This window comes from Canis lupus, chromosome 5, assembly GCF_048164855.1.
Source record: "Canis lupus baileyi chromosome 5, mCanLup2.hap1, whole genome shotgun sequence".
In the NCBI taxonomy this organism is placed as follows: Eukaryota; Metazoa; Chordata; class Mammalia; order Carnivora; family Canidae; genus Canis; species Canis lupus.
In genome coordinates, this window is record NC_132842.1 from 964,873 (window position 1) to 982,962 (window position 18,090).

Here is an 18,090-nt window from a genome sequence, read left to right on the forward strand (position 1 = left end):
CGCTCATTAGTCGAAGCAAACGTATCTGATGTCATAGCTGTGTACTCTTAGGGAACAGAGAAAAGACAACTGGTGCCACTTCCTGGACCTCTCCACCCACCCAAACTTCTTAATAAATAAGTGAAACTATATCAAAGGGCTGATTTGTTATTTGGATACCAGAAAGAGTATTTCTTCTTACAACTAATAGCAATTTAGGTGACTTAAATACATAGAGGATTACAAGTTGATCCATAAGAATTACACTTGACTCCAAAAACAAGATCTTAATGACAGGGTGGGGACATGTCCAAATCACTGAGAGGAGCATCACAGGGAACCAGGGCCTGCTTTCCATCTGGGCAAGTCGTCTCATTCATGCAGCACAAGGGTGAGACTCAGTATTCTTCACAGGACAGCAGGTTCCTTCCCAATGCAACACTTTGCCGGAGGAAGCGACTTTCCAACTCCATTAACAGGGCAGCGACAAGAATGTATCAGCTCTCCATGTCACACATTTCTTGAACTCCTATATCGTAATAGTACCATTCCATTTAGCTGTACAGATGAGAGACAATTTTTCTATGACCCTCCCCAGGAGTCACCGTTTGACAACAAGTCTCTATTACCTGTAACAAAGAGCTTACAGAACAAGATGAGAAATCATCAAAGAAAGATTCAATAGGATTCAGTCGAGTTTTACCATCCAGGATTTCAACATCTTTCTGAACTAGTAAACTGTGTGTGTTGGATAAATAAGGCAATTTCTTTTAGATGGGAGGACTTGGCTTTTCACAAACCGGTCCTTCTTTTTCTCCCTGACCACACTCTGATGAAAAACAGAGCATGCGCTGTGCTCTGTAGTTCTTTAAAATTTTTGCCCAGCAAAACACTTGATCAGCACTATTTCTTCACCCTCAGGAAAGCCCATGTGTAGATCCCTCCCAAGGATTCAGGCACATGGCCACAAAGTACTTCTGAGTTGGACTTCCCATTTGCTAATTTTACTTTCTGTTTTCCAGGCTGCATCATGCCCAGGCTCTTCTGGAAGGTGCTTCATGAAACTTGCAAGGATGTTTTCCCCATCTTTGAGGGGTTCAAAATCATCATTGGAAGTAAAGCATGCTCTCGCACACCTGGCTCATGGTAAGTACTGACTATGTTGGCACTTCTCAAACCTGAATGGATGGGAATGCAGGTCATCTGGGGTTACTGTTAAAATGTCTCAGTGTGTCTGGGGTAGGGCCTGAGCTTCTGTATTTCTGACAGGTGTCCAGATGATGCGGCTATTGTAGGCAGATCCTTGGGCTCTACTTTGAGGAGCAAGGTCCTACGTGAGCACCTTGCAAGACATGCAGGGCTGTGAGGTGGTAGAAGCAATGGAAGGGGAAATGAGATCAGATACATACTGAACTCAGCACTCAACCGCCCTGAACTTTGGATTCCTCACAGAGCTGCTGTGAGAATAGCCAATGCTCTCAGTAAAAAGACGTGCCATGACATCAACATAGAAGATTCTCGTGAAGTGGAGTTTACACCTTTCCTCCTAAGATGTTAAGATCATTTCACTGGACCTTTAGTGCTAACATGTTACATGCATGTGATAATCAGATGTTCTTATTTGTATCATCTTGCAATGTTTCTTTGGGACAGTTTTTTTTTGTTGTTTTTTTTTTAAAGGTTATTAGTCTGGTCTTCCCTGCTTTTGGTGCTTGGTTCTACTTACTTGTAGGCTCCTTTCACTCCCTTTCTCAACCCCCAAGTCGAAAATCTGGTAAAGATCCCTTAGCGGATATAATTTAGGGAAATGGAGCTAAATCTTAGCAGAACTGCTTTTTAATGCCACACAACAGCTATAATTACCATTGGGGAAGCAGAAACATTATGGAATGTTACAAAATTCATTTGATTTGCAAAAAGACCTAGTGCAATTCAGCCTGAGTGGCTATTAACGAGTTATTAGGGAAGACAGGAGATAGAACAATAAATAATTTTCATGCTTTAAGTTAAATGTTTCAACCCTCATGACACATTTAATTCCTGACTTTGGGAAGTATTATTGTACAGTGATGTAGCTCATTTAATCCAGTAAGAAGAACGGAGCCTAGCAGCTAACCAGGGGTGGCAGAGGGGTGAAACGCACATAGGCTTAAGGCCTTCTCAAACAATGAAATGGAGATCATATTACTGGAAGGCCCTTCGAATTTTTCAGAAAGCATCTCTAGATTAATTAATCTCTATATTAATCAGAATTAATGGATAAGAAAATCCATGTTTTCTGGAAACATCCTTGAAGATAGGTAGAATTTAACTTCAGTGATTACCCAGCTCTGTCTCCTTCTGACTCTTCTGCCTAAGCAGAGAGTCCTAAAAATCCCCTCAATAGGGAAAATATCCCATTCTTGGATAAATCTGGGGAGATGCATAAGGCAAAAACATGCAGAGAGAAGCAGTAATATTGATTCACTACAGAGCTGTGCAGAGCAGCTCACTTTCCAACAAGTCCTGTGCTTTTACATTTCTTTGCAATCAGAGGACAGTAAAGAAAGAATTATTGGTCTGTGGAGAGTGGGGCTTAGTGTAGGCCAATTTTGTTGGAGCAAGTTTTAAAAAGGGCCCTACTCACCGTGCGTTGGCTTAACACTTCTGTTTCTTTGTTGTTGCTGTTATTATTATTATTACTGTTACTATTATTTTTGTCCCAGATGGAATAGAAATTGTCCCAAGAATTACCAAACAGCCAGTTGCAATTGCCATGCTCATCTTTGCCCTACACCTACATTTAGCTCAGGCACCACATAAACGCTGTCAGTTTATTACTTATTTCATACTGACAGTGTCTGATTTGCGTTGATAGTCTACTTTCAGGATATGTCTTCTTAATCTTCTCTCCTTATTATGATATACTTTTTCAAAAAGAACTTAAAAAAAATCTTGAAAGTTATCCGATGCTATAATACCAATTTCTTTAACAATAACAAAGCTAATAGAATAAAAGCCATCAGGTGTGGGTATTTTATGAAAATGTTTAATTCAACTGTCTCTTTGGAATGTAGTAGTCATAGTTTGGGATTGAAGTTACAGTTCGGTTCTATGTGATTTTTATGCTACTCAGTGTCTGAGAATACAAATGTCATTTAAAGTTAAGGCTTCGCTGTTCATTTTGAAACAACAATTTACAAGTGTCATATTGTCATAGAAAATAAAAATTTCTGTAAAAAAAATTTGCACAAAATTTTATGATGGTACAAAACATGAAGCAATCATATACCAGTAAAATGAAAACATTTTACTACAGAAAGTCTTATAGATTTCAATAAAGAAAAAATATGTTATTTTACACCTTTAAAAATTACGAAACAATCTAAAACAATATAAACTGAACATTTTGTAACACTGCCTTTACAAATTAATAACTTTATAAACATATAATTTTTAAATATATTTATCAGTGCAAGATACTTTAAAATTTAAAGTTGCAGTATCATTTTTCCTTGGCTAAGGACAACTCTAAGTCTGTTGCCTTAAAGAAAAAAATCAGGTCTTACTTAGTGCTTTCATCCTGGTATGATTCTAACAACTAAATGAATGTCTCTGGGGATAAAAATCTATTCTTTTTTCATAGTGATCCATACTTTCCTGGAAACAAAGGGCATCCTATAATCCAATTAAACCAAGATGAATGGACTGACCCACCCATGATGCAAATGTGACTCTCAAGAATGTATCTGAACGGGACCCATAGCAATGTAGGAAGGGAGGAAACTCTAAAAGTTCTTCTGTCCACCATGGTCTGATATGAACATACTGAAAACAACCACAGCTTCTTTGGATTAATTCACACGCTGCCTGATAAGACATTTATGGCTCTGTGCTGTTGTCCGAGGCTTCCATCTTAGGCCAACAGCAGGCTTTTCCTTTGTGAGCCATTGCAAGGTTCTAGATGCATTCAGTCAAGTCTCTATTTATTCAGGGTTGCTCCTAAATGGATGCTTTTAAAGATTTGTTTTGACTCTACTCGTTTTCTTTCCCTGTCTTATCTTAGAATACTTCACCCCAGGCACCAGGATTTATAGTCACTTTCTTAAATTAACTGTTCTTTCTTCCACTTCCCTTGTCTGATTCAATAGCAAAACAAGAAGGTTCTCAGGGGTCATTTTTGTATATCTGGGTGTAAAAATCACATAGTTTTGGATATTTGGAGAACTGTACTCAGTCCTTCCTTGGGGTGTCACTTGAAAGCCAATTAGTATTACCTCTTCCCTCAGCTTATCACTCTTTCTATTAAATGCACACATTCTGTCACAGATCATTTTGATTGGAGCAGACAAGTGGCTTAAGGAAAAAAGATACTGTCACTTTAACCAGTTAACAAGAAAACCAAAGTTAGACTTTGGAGGGCAAAGTTAGGAATTTCCCTTATTTATTTACTTTTAAACATAAAGTCTAGCAAAATTGTTTGCCACTGCCAGCAGGTTAAAGCTGCAAGTTTCTTTTCTGGACAATGGCAAATGCTTAAGTTCTAAGAGAGAGAAAAGACAGAGAGAGAGAGAGAGAGGAGAGAAAGAGTTTACATTTGAAAATACATTCCATATGAAAGACCAATAAGAGAGAATATTGCAGCTTTATACAAAAGGGTCAAGAGACATGAAATTGAACTACAGAAAAAGCAGAGCAATTAAGCACATTGCCAAATCTTCGGAGCCCTTGCCTTCCCGGGGGCTGACATCTCACACTAAAATATACTTTCTTCTTAGTCAGTGGGCCACCAGGGTTTGACTAAAGAGTAGGGCTTTCACCAGTGGGAAACAGAGCGGGTTGTTAATGTAACACGATGAGAACCAGTACAAACAAAAAGGCACTTGAGAGGACATAGACTAGCCAGTGCCAAGGAGTTTTCGTTGCGGTTGTCGGCAGCACACCCGGTTGCCAGCAGTGTTTGGTGAGGGCACAGTTTCCTGTATGGAGTTCACAAGCACGAGGTTTAGTACAACACTGGAGAACATCGAGAAAGTCTGACGGTATTGCTTTGTAAACAGCGCTGACACACTATACCAGTACTGAGGGTCTACGGTACTTTAACATAAAACATCCTAATCCTTCTCTGCCTATGCACGACGTGGGCAATTATACAACAGGTGCAGCTTCAGGAGTCCACTGAAGTGCAGTTATTCTAATATTTTCTGGGCACTGGGCTACAGATAGCACGTCCGTCAAAAGGGCCCCACTGAACACACTTGGCGCCAGCATCTTGGATTTCACACAGTTTCCGAAGAAAAGAATCCATAAGGGGAAGAGGAGAGAGAAGGGGAGGGACAGTCGAAACGAATCAGTAAGTCATTCATACTTGGTCTCAACACCAGCATTTGATTATTCAAATTAAACCAACAGAAAAAAAGCTGACTGTACATGATTCTGATCGTTAACACAGCTCACTCGTTCATATCTGTCGGCTGTACTCATCGAAGCTCCTGAGAAAAGCCTGGCTCAGCGTCATCAACGCACTTCCCAGCCTGTACAGTGAGAGAGACCAACAGCTCCCCAGCACGCTCAAGTCATGTCCTTCCGCTTCCGTCCTCCACTCGTCGTTGCACCTGTCCGCCCTCAGGCCTCCGAGTAAGTACTCTGTGTGTTCAGTTTGTCTTTTTTCAACTTGACGCCATCCACGAGTTCAAAGTTATAGTTCTCCAGGGCAGACAAGTTTCTTTCTGACATCCCGTTGTGCCAACAGGCACAGTAGAGCACGACCCCGCACACGGCACCCAGGAGGACACCCAGGGCGCTCATGGCTATGATGGTAATAAGGATGGGATCCAAGGTCTTCAACACATTGCCCGGCTTCCTGGAGATGTTCTCATCACCTTCTCCCGTGCCTTCATAGCCGGGGGTGCTCCCTAGGGGAAGAACAAAATTGGCCCCGTGAGCACTGCCAACATACCAGGTGAAAGCAGATGGAAGATTAGAGAAAGAGGAGAGAAAAGGCAAATCACACGTTCCAGTTTGGCCTGTCCTCCCTCTCGAGCCTGCGGGGGATTTCTGAAGAGAGGTTTGGCTCCCCGTCACCAGGAGACACCAAGATTGATGTTTTTGGCTCATTATGAATTGAGACGTGGGAGGGGAGAGTCGTGGGGAGTTGAGGCTGCGATTCTGGGACATAGCTTAGCACGCGGAAGCAACGGATTCTGGGCCAACAGTGAGGCCTGGGTTCTAATCTAATTCAGATTTCATGCAGCCGGCTGGCTGCGCTAGATTGCAATCTGTGCTTATAGTCCCTGGCCAGGTCACTAAGCTTTGCAAAATGCTTAGTCACACGTTCATCCAGTGGGATGGGGAGGTGGGATTTAACCATGCCCTGTGCATTTGCCTGATCCCAAAACCAGGCACAAGGAAAGGCTCCAAGCTGCCCTTCATGTGGCGCTGCCTCCGGTGTGCCTGGGCGCGGTTCACGCAGGTGTTTGCTCCCCCACAGGCAAAATCTTCAAATCAAACAGATTTCCCCCCGAAGCCCACTGTGGTTTCACTCAAGAAGGACAGATCTTTCAGAACAAAGCAGATGCTGGCTGCTGACATTTAAAATGGGTTACGGCTCAAAGCTAGAGACTGTGTCTGTGTTGTGCTGAATAGAATACATTTAATAATCAGCATCTTTGCAGCCTCGGTGGTTTCACTGGAGACAGTCACGCTGCTCTGCAGTTCAGTCACTGGGGAAATGTTTTCTTTACAGTGGAACATGAGAAATTATTAACATGGGAGCTTTGAGTCTAATTACGTGGTACTAGAAATGAGACTAAAATGTTAATGCACAACATGCATAGTGTTTACTTAATGGTGTTCAGATCAACAAAGATTCCAATCAAGGAAAACTAAAAATATGAGATGCAAGTCCCTAAACAGGGGAAAACAAGCCTGGGGGCATATTAATATTCTCTCCCTTTAAACATTGTTTTGAAACAACCTCCAGTAAAGTTTACATCTTGGTGTGGGCTGTGTAACTAAGCTAAGTGAGCCCGTGCTAATGTTATTATCAGCCTAGTGTAATACCACATTTATCTGTCTCTATCAAGTCCAGGACTGACTACATTGGGTCTGCTTTTTTTACAGGTGCTCATGCTCATGGGCAGGACACAGAACTGCTGGTGGCAGCTATGAGTGATGTTGGGGCAAATGTCCAACTCCATAACTGCTGGCTGGGAGGTGTGGAAGCTTCTAGAAATAAAATAATGTCAGGCGAGGCCCAACTCTGATCAAATGTCCTGTATCTGACCACAAATTCGTCGAGGAAAATACACATTTTCAGATTAACTGGTGTAAAGTCTGAGGCTATCACCCAAATAACTGTGCTACTTAAGGCAAGTCACTGCTTGGAGCCTCCTCCTTACCAGCTAAATGGGGCTCAATATGCCTCAGAGAGCAGACAACATAACATATTACAGTGCCTGGAACATACTAGCTTCTCCATGAAACCTTACCATCATCATCCTCATCACTGCCTTCATTATCATAAAGTCAGAGTTCCCATGTAGAGGAGGAGGGGAACAGATGGGTCAAACACAACAGCCTACCATAAAAATTGGGCTTCCGTCCTCAAAGATCATATTGGGATGGCAACCAGACAAGAATTTAGGTGGGTTTCAAATTACTGTATGAAAATCAGGGTCGGTCTTTGGGTAAGCTCTGGTCTTCACTGGTTCCCTATTTCCATAGTAGTACAGTGAGAGTGTTTCACCGGATTGCCCTCCAGGTCCTCCTCCAGCACAGACAGGGCAGGGCCAGGGCCAGTGTAACTCCCCAGGGCTCAGCTGCTCACACAAGCGGGACCTGCCATGGTGTTCCCCTAGACCTTCTGGCAACTTAGAAGAGGGATCTCTGTGACAATGGCCCAATGCACAGCACCGAGGGCAGAGATGTTTATTCTGTTTGAACTGCTTTCATCTACCAGTGCACTAGAGTTCCAGAAAGTTGTTTAATAAATATCCTGAAAGCCATAGTAATTTTTTAAAAAATTGGTCAACAAGGTAAACCTACCTGTTTCATCAATTTTATTTTCTGGGTTCCTTTTATCCAGGTCTGATGGTTCTGACAAGTCAAACAAAATTGAAAGAGATATTTGAACTGCCAACAAAATCCAATACACACAAACTACATAAACCCTGACACGCACACGTACACACACATTCACACACTCGCACTATTGGTTCTGCTGGATTTTCTTGGGAGTTTTTTAACACAATCCAACCCCACCACATAACTGCAGAAAAACGGGGAGATGGTGTCCAGACTGTGAAATTGGTGTCACATCAAAATCCAGTAAACACTGCTGTTAGCAGAATGTGTGGTTTTAGGAGAAGAGTGGAATGAAATAGTTCTGGCATCTGGAGTATGGGGGAAAGCTGATGGAAACAGGAAACAGTAGTGGGGTTGAGTGCATGGCTACCATCCTGTGCTTTTGTAGATAACTTCTTCTTAAATTGGGAGAAGGTTAGTTTGTTTTCCCAAATAGTATTTACAAGCTCTTTAAGGCAAGAGACTGTGTTCTATGTCTTACCCTCCCCCTCAAGATAACAATAATGAAATAATAACTATAATAATAAAATCAAATAAATAAAATCTCTGGAAGAAGCAGAATCCCAGCAGCCCATGTGGTTTTGAGTAGAGGGCAGAGAGTTTCGAGTACTTTATTCACTGCTATATTCCCAACATTTATACCAGTGTCCAGAACAGAGAAGTTGCCTCCATGAATATTTGTTGCATAAATGTGCAACTGATAACTGATAAATGGTTGATGGTCTCATAGCATCCGTGGCTAAATATATAAGAATACATATTTGATGAGTAAATACAGAGTTATCTTAGGCATCTTTTGACTGGGACTGCAACATAGAGTATTTTGATGGTGCTTTAGTTGTGACTTGCTGAGTACAATGCCCAGCAGCAACTACAGCCATGTGGACCAGTCCCATGAAAGGAAAAGGCTCATAGAATTGCCCTGTCCCCCTGTATCTTCACTGGAGCACTTGGATGTTGCTTTGCATACAGTGCGCAGTGCAGTTAAAACTTGGTGAGTGGAATTAAACTTTATTCCTTTGTTTTAGTTTATGGGGTTTGCTCTCACATTCCAAACACTTCATTTTCATCTTGTAATAGAAAGCGACAGTATTACATGTACCGTGTAACTACATGAAATACATACGTTAACAACAGTGTAGGCTTGGATGTGGGCAATTTGTAGAGTAATCACAACTGACAAATTAAGTGTTATTGTTTCCTGCAAAGATCTGCTAAGTAGCATGGCATTAAATAAGTTTCCTTACACAGTACGAAGAAGCAGATTCACTGCTCTTTCCCCCAATTTCTTTAATAGATCATATCAAATTATTGCCACTTTAGGATTACATATATTCAATATATTGTATAATAAAAGCTTTGTAAATTAGTGAAATGACCAAAAACCCATTATAGCCAACAGATCTCCTTTTTCTTAAATTTGTCCAATAGGCTTATTCCATTTTGTGATAATTAACATCGTATTATATGATATATAGCAAAAGTTGAAGTGTAGCAAATGGAGCTTAAGACTAATTACTGTGCTATTACATTGCCATTAGTGATGCTATTTATAATTATACATCAAGAACCAGGGAATACGAATTGGTTTTCAACATCAACTTGCATCCATATATACTCGGCCAATAGAAACCATAAACTCTGTAATGCTATGCAAAGTCTCAAAATTTCATTTATTCTGTTGAGGCATTTCAACTACTTTTAGAGTCAGAAACATCTACTTATTTGTAATAAAGCAAAGAATTGTGGCTTCTATGATTCATTAACAATGTAATCTTAATTAAGTTCACTGTGCTCAAAATTTGTAAAGGCCTGCTGTTTTGTTTATATGCCCAGATATTTGGAATTATCCAGATGTCTGAGTTTTTCCAGTTTTCATCAAATGTTTTGGCATGTTATGCATAGCCTGTAAACTCTGAGTCTTTCTCCTTCTTCTTGTTTTTTTTTTTTTCTTTTCTTTTCTTTTTCGAGTCTTTTTTCTTAGCTATGGTTTTTGGGTTGATTCCACATTATTTACATGGTTTTGCAGGTACCAATCAGACACCAAATGAACTAGGTTAGAGAATGGAGTAGCTAAAGGCAAACTGACCTGGTTTTATGGCGTGTTGTACCAAAGTATGCATTTCATATGATGTGCTTAGAACCCACATTGAAATTCTAAGTTTAAATGAGCAAGACAAAAACCCTCGCATGAAAATCTTAATGCCCTGAGCAAGCCTGGTACTGGCTTATACAGTAGTTCATACTCACTTGCACAGTCCTCTTGGGAAATGTGGTTGTTAATACTAATGTCATCCACTGCAATCCCACCAAGATTTCCTTTCCCGATTTCGCCTTCAAAAATCACCTAACAAAATGAGATAATTTTTACGGTACTGAAATGTTTGGTCCCGAATAGCAGTGTTTACAAATGCTTGTTCAGTTCAATCTATGGCACATAAATTAAAATCATGAGATTTCATCTAAGCACTCGTTTTGCTCATCAATCTGTGTTAACTGCCTGGTGAGGGGATCCCTGTGTGGCTCAGCGGTTTAGCGCCTGCCTTTGGCCCAGGGTGCGATCCTGGAGTCCCAGGATCGAGTCCCGTGTCGGGCTCTCGGCATGGAGCCTGCTTCTCCCTCTGCCTGTGTCTCTGCCTCTCTCTCTCTCTCTCTGTCTATCATAAATAAATAAATAAATCTTAAAAAAAAAAAAAAACTGCCTGGTGATGGCATAAAACTTCTCCTAACACTCTCATTTTATAATCCAAAATTTAAAACCAGAGGGAGCAGCCAATAAAAGGAATGTTCATTGTGACAACCCAGAAATAGATTATAAAGTAGCATTCTCCCCTCTTTCACAGCAAATTGGTTCTATTCCTATAATCTTGGAGATGGAACTATGCTGCTGAGAGTATCATCAGCTCAGTATCATGACCGCAGCAAAATCCCAGACTTGGGAGGCACCTGAAATAATCATTGGAATAATTCCCATGTCTCATTTATGTAATCTTCAAAATACTATCCCCTTCCCCCTGAAAGAGCTGCCCTCCTCCGGGGTGGCAGGGGTGGTGGAGGAGACCACACACCTGATAGAGCTTCAGAGACTTGTGGAGCAGGACCCGCCCTTCCTTCCAGTGGTCTCCTTGGTGTCCGATGGCCATCCAGACTAACTGGTCATACTCTTCTGGCTTCTGGTAGTGCAGCTTCACCCTCAGTGTGCCCACGTGTGAGCCAGACATGTGATACCAGAAGGTCATGCAGTGGGCCGAGTTCTGGGAATAAACCACGGGGCTCACCAGACGAGCCACTTTGCCTTTCTGGTTTTCGTCTGCTTGGGAATAGATGAAGTTGCCATCACCTGCTGTGACAAAAAACCAGATTAGGGGGAGTGGCCACATTTACAACTCCATCGTCCCTTCTTTCAATTTCCAAGACTCAATTTTGCTCTCCTGGGCTGAGCACCAGGAACCCAAATAAGCGGTGGGAAGGGAAGGGTGTGCAGTTGTTGGGGACCTCTTTGGCACCGAAGGCTGCACCCCGAGCCTCTGGAGCCGGTGTTTGATTGGGAGAAGGCTGCAAGGCAGTATTCATTCAGACACTATGGTTGTGATGTGGAATGCACTGTCACATGGACCGGGGCTACGGCCCCACCTGGCCTCTGCGTCATTGCAAGCACATTGAAAGCAGAGGGCAGACCTGTTTTCGTGCAACTTTAAAATAGTTTCAGCAGCACTGATACGAACACAGACATTACATGGAATAATTTAGATGTGTTCTTATTTATCATCTCAGCTGAGTGATGATACTAGAATTGCTTGATAATAATCGATTTGCAGTTTTCCCAAATAATCTAGTGATCTTCTTTTTCCCACAAATTCAGATGACTTTTCCCTAGTTTATTTTAACGGCTTACAAATTCCTTAGATGCACCTGAGAGTTTGAATTTCAGCTGCAAGTCCCGCTCCTGTCTGATGTGGGCTTCTGGTTCAAGGAGAGGCAAGGTTGCATTTTTGAGGCTTATTAGGATGTGCCATTTTGGCAACGTAGATACTTGCCGAGCTGCAAGGACTTACTCTTGGCTTTGCTTTTAATTACCCCCAGTGGGAACATTTCCTCCTGCCACCACCTGGTCTACACACACAACTCATGTTTCACTGTTTGCTCTGCAAATAGAAATATCGACTCTAACGTCTCACCTGATGTAAGTGTGAATCTGATGCTTGGGCCTCAGTGGGCAGCAGGATGTTTTGTTTGCTGCCCAAGGGGTTTGAGTGTTTGTGAGATAGTCTTTCACTGTGCACATGTGGGCACATCCTGTGTCTTCTGGCCTGTGTCAACAGTGTGCTGGTGGAAGTGGATGGGTCAGCGGGCAGCTTGTTACTCTCACCTGGCTGCTTACGTGAGATTGCACCAAAACCCTCTTAAGAAAACCGACAGATGGAATAATAAAAGGAGGGTGGAAATAAAATCCACAGCTGCAGCAGCATGGCTGACGCTCTTTATGGAGCACCCACGCAATGACCGCGCAGATGCTGTTGCTCTTGGGGTTTGTTTTCTCCTGCTACTTTACCAAGTGGTGGTTCCCCATCCGTGTGACAGTGCCATCTCACCGGGGTGAGTAGGGTCTCAGCCCACAGAGAGGCATGGGTGAAAAAGGCACCCATCTTGCGTCTGTGACCAATATCCCCATTCTTAGGGAAAAACACTGAAGTTAGAGATGCTGCCGAGGAGAAGCACATCTACGGAGCCCATGAGGTTTCTTTTGGCTAGCCGGAGAACAGGTGGAAGAAGGAGGACACTGGACATGGGTAGAGGGAGGAAGATGGCCTGAGAAATCTCCCCTGACCTCGGCCCCCACACTGCTGCGGTCTTTTCAAAACATGCTCATGTCGCTCCTGTGCATGGAGCTTGTCAGCAGCTCCTCGCTACCGTCAGCCTAGCCACACTTCTTCATGGGGCACCCAGGGCCACACACCCCTGCCACATATCTAACCACTTCACAGAGGAGCCTGTCCAACCACACCGCCTGCGATCTCTCCTCCTCTGTGCACGCCAGCTTACACTCTCAGGGGCAGAACTTTCTCTGATCCCCCAGTGTTATCTTCCCAGTCGCTGCTCACTCCACCTGCAGAGCAATCACTTCCGGCCCACAGCCAGACCCTGAGCTCCTGGGGCAGGGCCAACCCTCCTTTGTTCCTGTATCCCCGGGGCCTGGTATAGCACCTCACAAGTAACGGGGCTCCTCAAATAACACTTGTTCAATGAACCAGGGAAGATGGTGGGCTTCAGGAATCCTCTGTAAGGAGGTACGTAGCTTCCCTCTTAGAAGCCAAATGCAGAAAACCAAGTGGGATTCTTTCAGCGAAGTTCAAAAGTGAACAGCAGCATATTTAACCTAGACAGTGCTAATTTAAAGAAATCTCCATAACTGATTTGCAAAGTGTGGAGTACTGCCTAATGTCATCTGTGTGCATGTGTGCTGTGTGTAGGGCTCTTTTCATTTAGATTTTTTTTTTTTTATGTTAACAAGTTCCTGCCTTTCAGATGTCAGGCTCACCCCTCTCTCGCGCAGCAAATGCTTGTGTTTCTATTGCTGTAGGAGGCTTTTTCTCTTCAGGGCAGACCTGGTACCACAGCCAAGCAAATCTGGGTGTATGGGAGAACAAAAGAGACAAATCCTTCTGAAGGAATCGCACTTCTCAGCTGTTACTCTAAGGCAAGCCCTCCTTTTCTGATACTCCAACGCATAAAGCGTTGATATTTTTCCTTTCAGGGGTTTTATCAGAGTTCGGGGTCAGGAACTCTGTCTTCATTTTCTCAATTAGCACTTTACTTCTGCAAGCCTTTTATCTTTTGTCTCTGGCTAACATAGCTTTTAACCTCCTTTGAATGTCAGATCCTACTGAGCCATTTTGCTTCACTTTGCATCAATTTTTCCACCATTACTGCCTTCATTTCAGCTAATTGCATTTGGTTAATTTGATGCCATTTATATGTACAATGCCATTTACAGTCAAAGTATTTTAAGTTTTCTAAAACTGCTTGTCTTAAGATTCAATTGAAAGTGTCTCAGAATTGAAGGAGTCCAATTTTATCCAATTTCCTTGTCATTCTCATTAGGCAAAGAGGTAGCTGTGGTAGAAGGCAGCCAATTCAACCTACTTAATGGTTATATTCACTGGTAGGAAAAAAGTGAAGGACAAAATGGGAAAGGCATAAAATGCCCTCGGCTAATCCATTGGCCCACTGACCCACTCATCCAAAACCCAGCATGGAGGACTTTGGCTTAAAGAGCTCTTGTCAGCATCAGCAGATGTCCCTCTAGGGTATCATCTGGGAAGCCACCTCTTGAGGGAACAGTCCTGTAACTTTCACTGAGTCGGGTTGAAGTCCGCCCATTGAGTGCTGTGGGTGTGCAGGAGCATGTGTATGTGTGGGCCTTGTAGGACACCACCGTATCTTTACGCAGCACCTCAAACTCCAAGACAAAATGACTAAGAGGACAACAGGATAGCAGTGGATAAAGAGTTCACTGGAGTGGCTGTCAGCCCCCACTGGACCCCCAGCCCAACCCTCTGCCACTAATTAATCTTAGTAGGAAAGTAAGACCGGAGGTGGGGCAGGCCGGGTGAGATTTCCACCTGCTCTGAAAAAAGGGGCCAGACTGACAATCAAAAGAAGAAGAATCCCACCCCACCTCGTTCCACGTCCACTTCAAGGGTCAAGGGAGGGCAAGCATTAGGCTTACTTATTGTTTCTTTAGCTGCAAAATAAATGAGATGACATATGCCTGGATTTGCTTCAAAATAATCCAGATTCAGGGGTGAGAGAGATAAAATAAGAGCCCTATGATTTGGTGCTTGTTTAAACTGGGTTATATCCATAGAGGGTTCATTTCACTGAGGCTTTTCTACTTTTGAATGTATTTGAGATTTCCATGAAAACGGTGCAGAAAAAGTATACAACAGGTAGTCATTCACACATAAAGCTTTGCCCAGTTTGCTGTTTTTCCAAGAGGCCACCAGTTGCCAGATTTCATCAGCCTTCTCTGCTACTGGGTGTAGGAGCATCTCTTCCAGGAAAGGAGATCTTGGTAATTCCAGGAAATGAAAGTGCAAGTGAATGTTTGGTAGTATTTCCTAACACCCTGAATCTCACAGACCCCAGACACCCTCCACAGTAACACCTTCTCTAATTCAAAGAAGCGGGGCCGCAGTGAACTCTCCATTACCTGTGTGATCCTGGATGGGTCCAGTTTTGCTGGTCAACACACTCCACTTGAGCTGCACCTGATTGTCATGCTCCCAACGACAGAAAGTTTTGTGAGAACCCCAGCCAAATTCACAGTTAAAACCATATGTTGGAAACTCTGCAGTGGGAGGAAAGGAAAAATAGAGACAAGCAGAGAAAGACACATTTAATCATTTAGGTCAGAAAGGCCCTTAATACGCTCACGAAAGGCACAATTTATATAACTTAACGTCTGTTTCCAAATTCTGGGAAAGCCACAAAATCTGGGATTACCAGGAAACTCAAAACACGCATGGAGATGTCAAAATGTTTGCAAAATCACGTTTCGGATTTTTTTTTTTTATCCAGCTTTAAAAAGATTATGGACTGTCTGTCAAATGGTTTTACATAAAATTTCCAGGAAGGTTACTTTCCAAAGCATATGTATTACATCTATCGCGTTCTCCTCCTGCCCACAACATTTAATATGAAAGATACTCTGTTTTTGAGGATAAATCATAGACTGATATCCACCAATGAAAGAATCTTAAGTACAGATTGACCCGTGAACCTCAAAAGTCTAGAAATGTGACTTGGCTGGATGTCTTATCCTGGAGGCTATCTGTATTCTCACCACACAGGGTAATGCTTCAGCTCTTTATGCCAGATCTCTGAAGCATTTCGTAAGGTTATTTTTTTTCTCCTGTGCTTTGTATCAGGTTAATTAATTCGAAGTGTAAGTTTCTGCTTTTTTTTTTGAGAATTTAAAAATTTGCATGTAAATGAAAACCTCCATGCGAGTTCATGTAAAAGCCAAGGCAGTTTTATTTATTTATTTATTTATTTATTTATTTATTTATTTATTGCTTGCCAAGGCAGTTTTAAAGAGCTGTCCACTTAAAAAAATTTTTTTAATGTTCAAAAAAATGTTTCTCTTGGAATTTGAAAACAGTATGAATGGATTCTCAGGAATGATTTGTCTTGTGTGTTCTACAAGGTGCTATTTGACTGTGGTGTTTTTAAAAGCCTCTATAGCTTTATTTTTTACTCCAGCCCCCCACCCCTTTTAAGAAGTAACTTAACTTTTTAAGTGTGAAAGAAATGAAATCATTGTGGCTTGGAATTTGTTTTCAGAAAACTGAAGCTAATAATTAGAAGAATCTTAAAGATAAAATTCTTGTGCTTCTGTCAGCCCCAGTCTTTCCCCCTATATAAAATTGAACACACAAAGTGGCTGGTTTCTCTAATGAAGGAAGGTCACTGCTTCTCATTGCGTGTGGGTAGTCCACAAGATGGCAGCATTGAAACGGAGAGGAAGGTGCCTAGGATATCTTGCCAATTGATCTTGAATATGTCTCAGAACAACTCCGTATGTACAATAAGGGAGGTATAGTATGGTACGCTGTAGTAGGGTCAGGCTGAGTCCCTATCTTGTTTTGATCTTTTCTTTAACTTGGTCTGTGTTTAACACAACACAAACTTGCTTTCTTCTGGCAGCCTGACCCCTCCCCCACTTCCATAATGGCCCGAGGGATTTTAATGGGAAGATTTACTTAAGAGATCAGGATGATTTACTTTGCATTTTTTAGTTTCCAAGGAACCCTTTGCAAATGCTAATGGAAAATTTTGGAAGGAATGTCAAAACCGAGCAGGATGGATTCTCCCTTACAATGACAATGAGACCTCCCAAAGGGGGCGCAGAGCCAGTTGGGAAAAGTAACTAGCGAGCCACAAGTTGTGTATAACATGTGCACTTTCAGTTAGTGGGAAAGGGCTGTACTTCACAGCTATGGTGTCACCGGAGAGAGATATTTCATGTCTAGCTTATCATAGCCATGAAATAGGGCTTTATAAAGCATGAGAAATCCTCCCCAAAATTTACCACACTCTTGAGCAGCAAGATTGAATTATGCAGATGAACTACAGTCAATTGAACAGCCACTGAATGGTTGAGCAACCTTGGATGCCAACACCCACGAACCTGGAATGTACTGTTGCATAATCTCATGTTAGAAAATGTTAATATTGGAAAATGTTAATATGTGTGTGGTTTTGGGTTTCCTCCTTCAATGTACTTTATAAGACATGCACATGCAGGAGGGCAGCGAGCCATTACAGCACACACATTTCTGGTTGTATTTCTGCTTAATACATTAAATTTATTGTACAGAATAGAAACCACACCATGCATTATTTTGGCTCTTAATATTCTGGTGACATCATAAAATATATGAGTTTGGATGTGTTGCTAATGACCAGGACATAGGACAGCCTCCTTTGAAAGGAGGACTCAAGCATTTCTGCAGCTGCGTTGAGCGGTGGGCCACATTGACCTTCTCATGTTTTCTCCAATCCTACGACTTTAACAAGATGATCTGCTCTAATGTTTTGTATTTTGCTACTCTTTCATCTTCTTGCCCTAGTCATATAATCTATGGCAATCTTGTTAATTTAAAAGAAATAGTCTTTCCTTTTTTTTTTTTTTAAATCCAAGCATATGGTGGGGGAGGGGTTAGGAGTAAGAAAATGTTGACAATGCAAGCCTGGCCAGAAAGGCTACAGGTGAAACCCATAGCATACACACACACACACACACACACACACACACACACACACATTTATAGGGAGGAAATAAATGGAAAGAAAGAGAGAGAGGAAGAAAGAAGAACAGAAGCAGAAGAGAAAGGGGGAGAGAGAGAAAGAGAAAAAAAAAGCAAACTGATGAATGAAATACATGTATAGGACCAGTGACCTTTCAGTCTTCAAAATATTACCCAGGCCCTGTGGCTGCACAATTCTCATTAAATTCATTGGGAATAATCTGGCTAAATCCCT

The 18,090-nt window shown here is 42.1% G+C and overlaps 1 protein-coding gene and 1 long non-coding RNA gene across 5 annotated transcripts in view; one reads left to right on the plus strand and one right to left on the minus strand.

The window, feature by feature from the left end:
* The window catches only part of LOC140633141 (uncharacterized), a 121,050-nt gene extending 115,435 nt beyond the window's left edge, over nucleotides 1–5,615 (plus strand). Inside the window, exons 4-5 of the long non-coding RNA XR_012030732.1 lie at nucleotides 1,002–1,125; nucleotides 1,249–5,615. This is a non-coding gene — a long non-coding RNA (uncharacterized lncRNA). The remainder of the gene's footprint in view (nucleotides 1–1,001; nucleotides 1,126–1,248) is intronic.
* Nucleotides 2,992–18,090, minus strand: part of NRP1 (neuropilin 1) — a 137,352-nt gene continuing 122,253 nt past the window's right edge. For 2 of the 4 annotated variants that reach the window (XM_072825167.1, XM_072825165.1), the window contains exons 13-17: nucleotides 15,257–15,394; nucleotides 11,112–11,383; nucleotides 10,294–10,390; nucleotides 8,005–8,055; nucleotides 2,992–5,873 (exon numbers count right to left, since the gene is read on the minus strand). In XM_072825167.1, coding sequence (XP_072681268.1) covers nucleotides 5,584–5,873; nucleotides 8,005–8,055; nucleotides 10,294–10,390; nucleotides 11,112–11,383; nucleotides 15,257–15,394 — 848 coding nt within the window. In that variant the 3' untranslated portion in view covers nucleotides 2,992–5,583. Of the gene's footprint in view, nucleotides 5,874–8,004; nucleotides 8,056–10,293; nucleotides 10,391–11,111; nucleotides 11,387–15,256; nucleotides 15,395–18,090 lie in introns of all 4 variants that reach the window. The other 2 variants (XM_072825166.1, XM_072825164.1) reach the window with 1 other exon arrangement.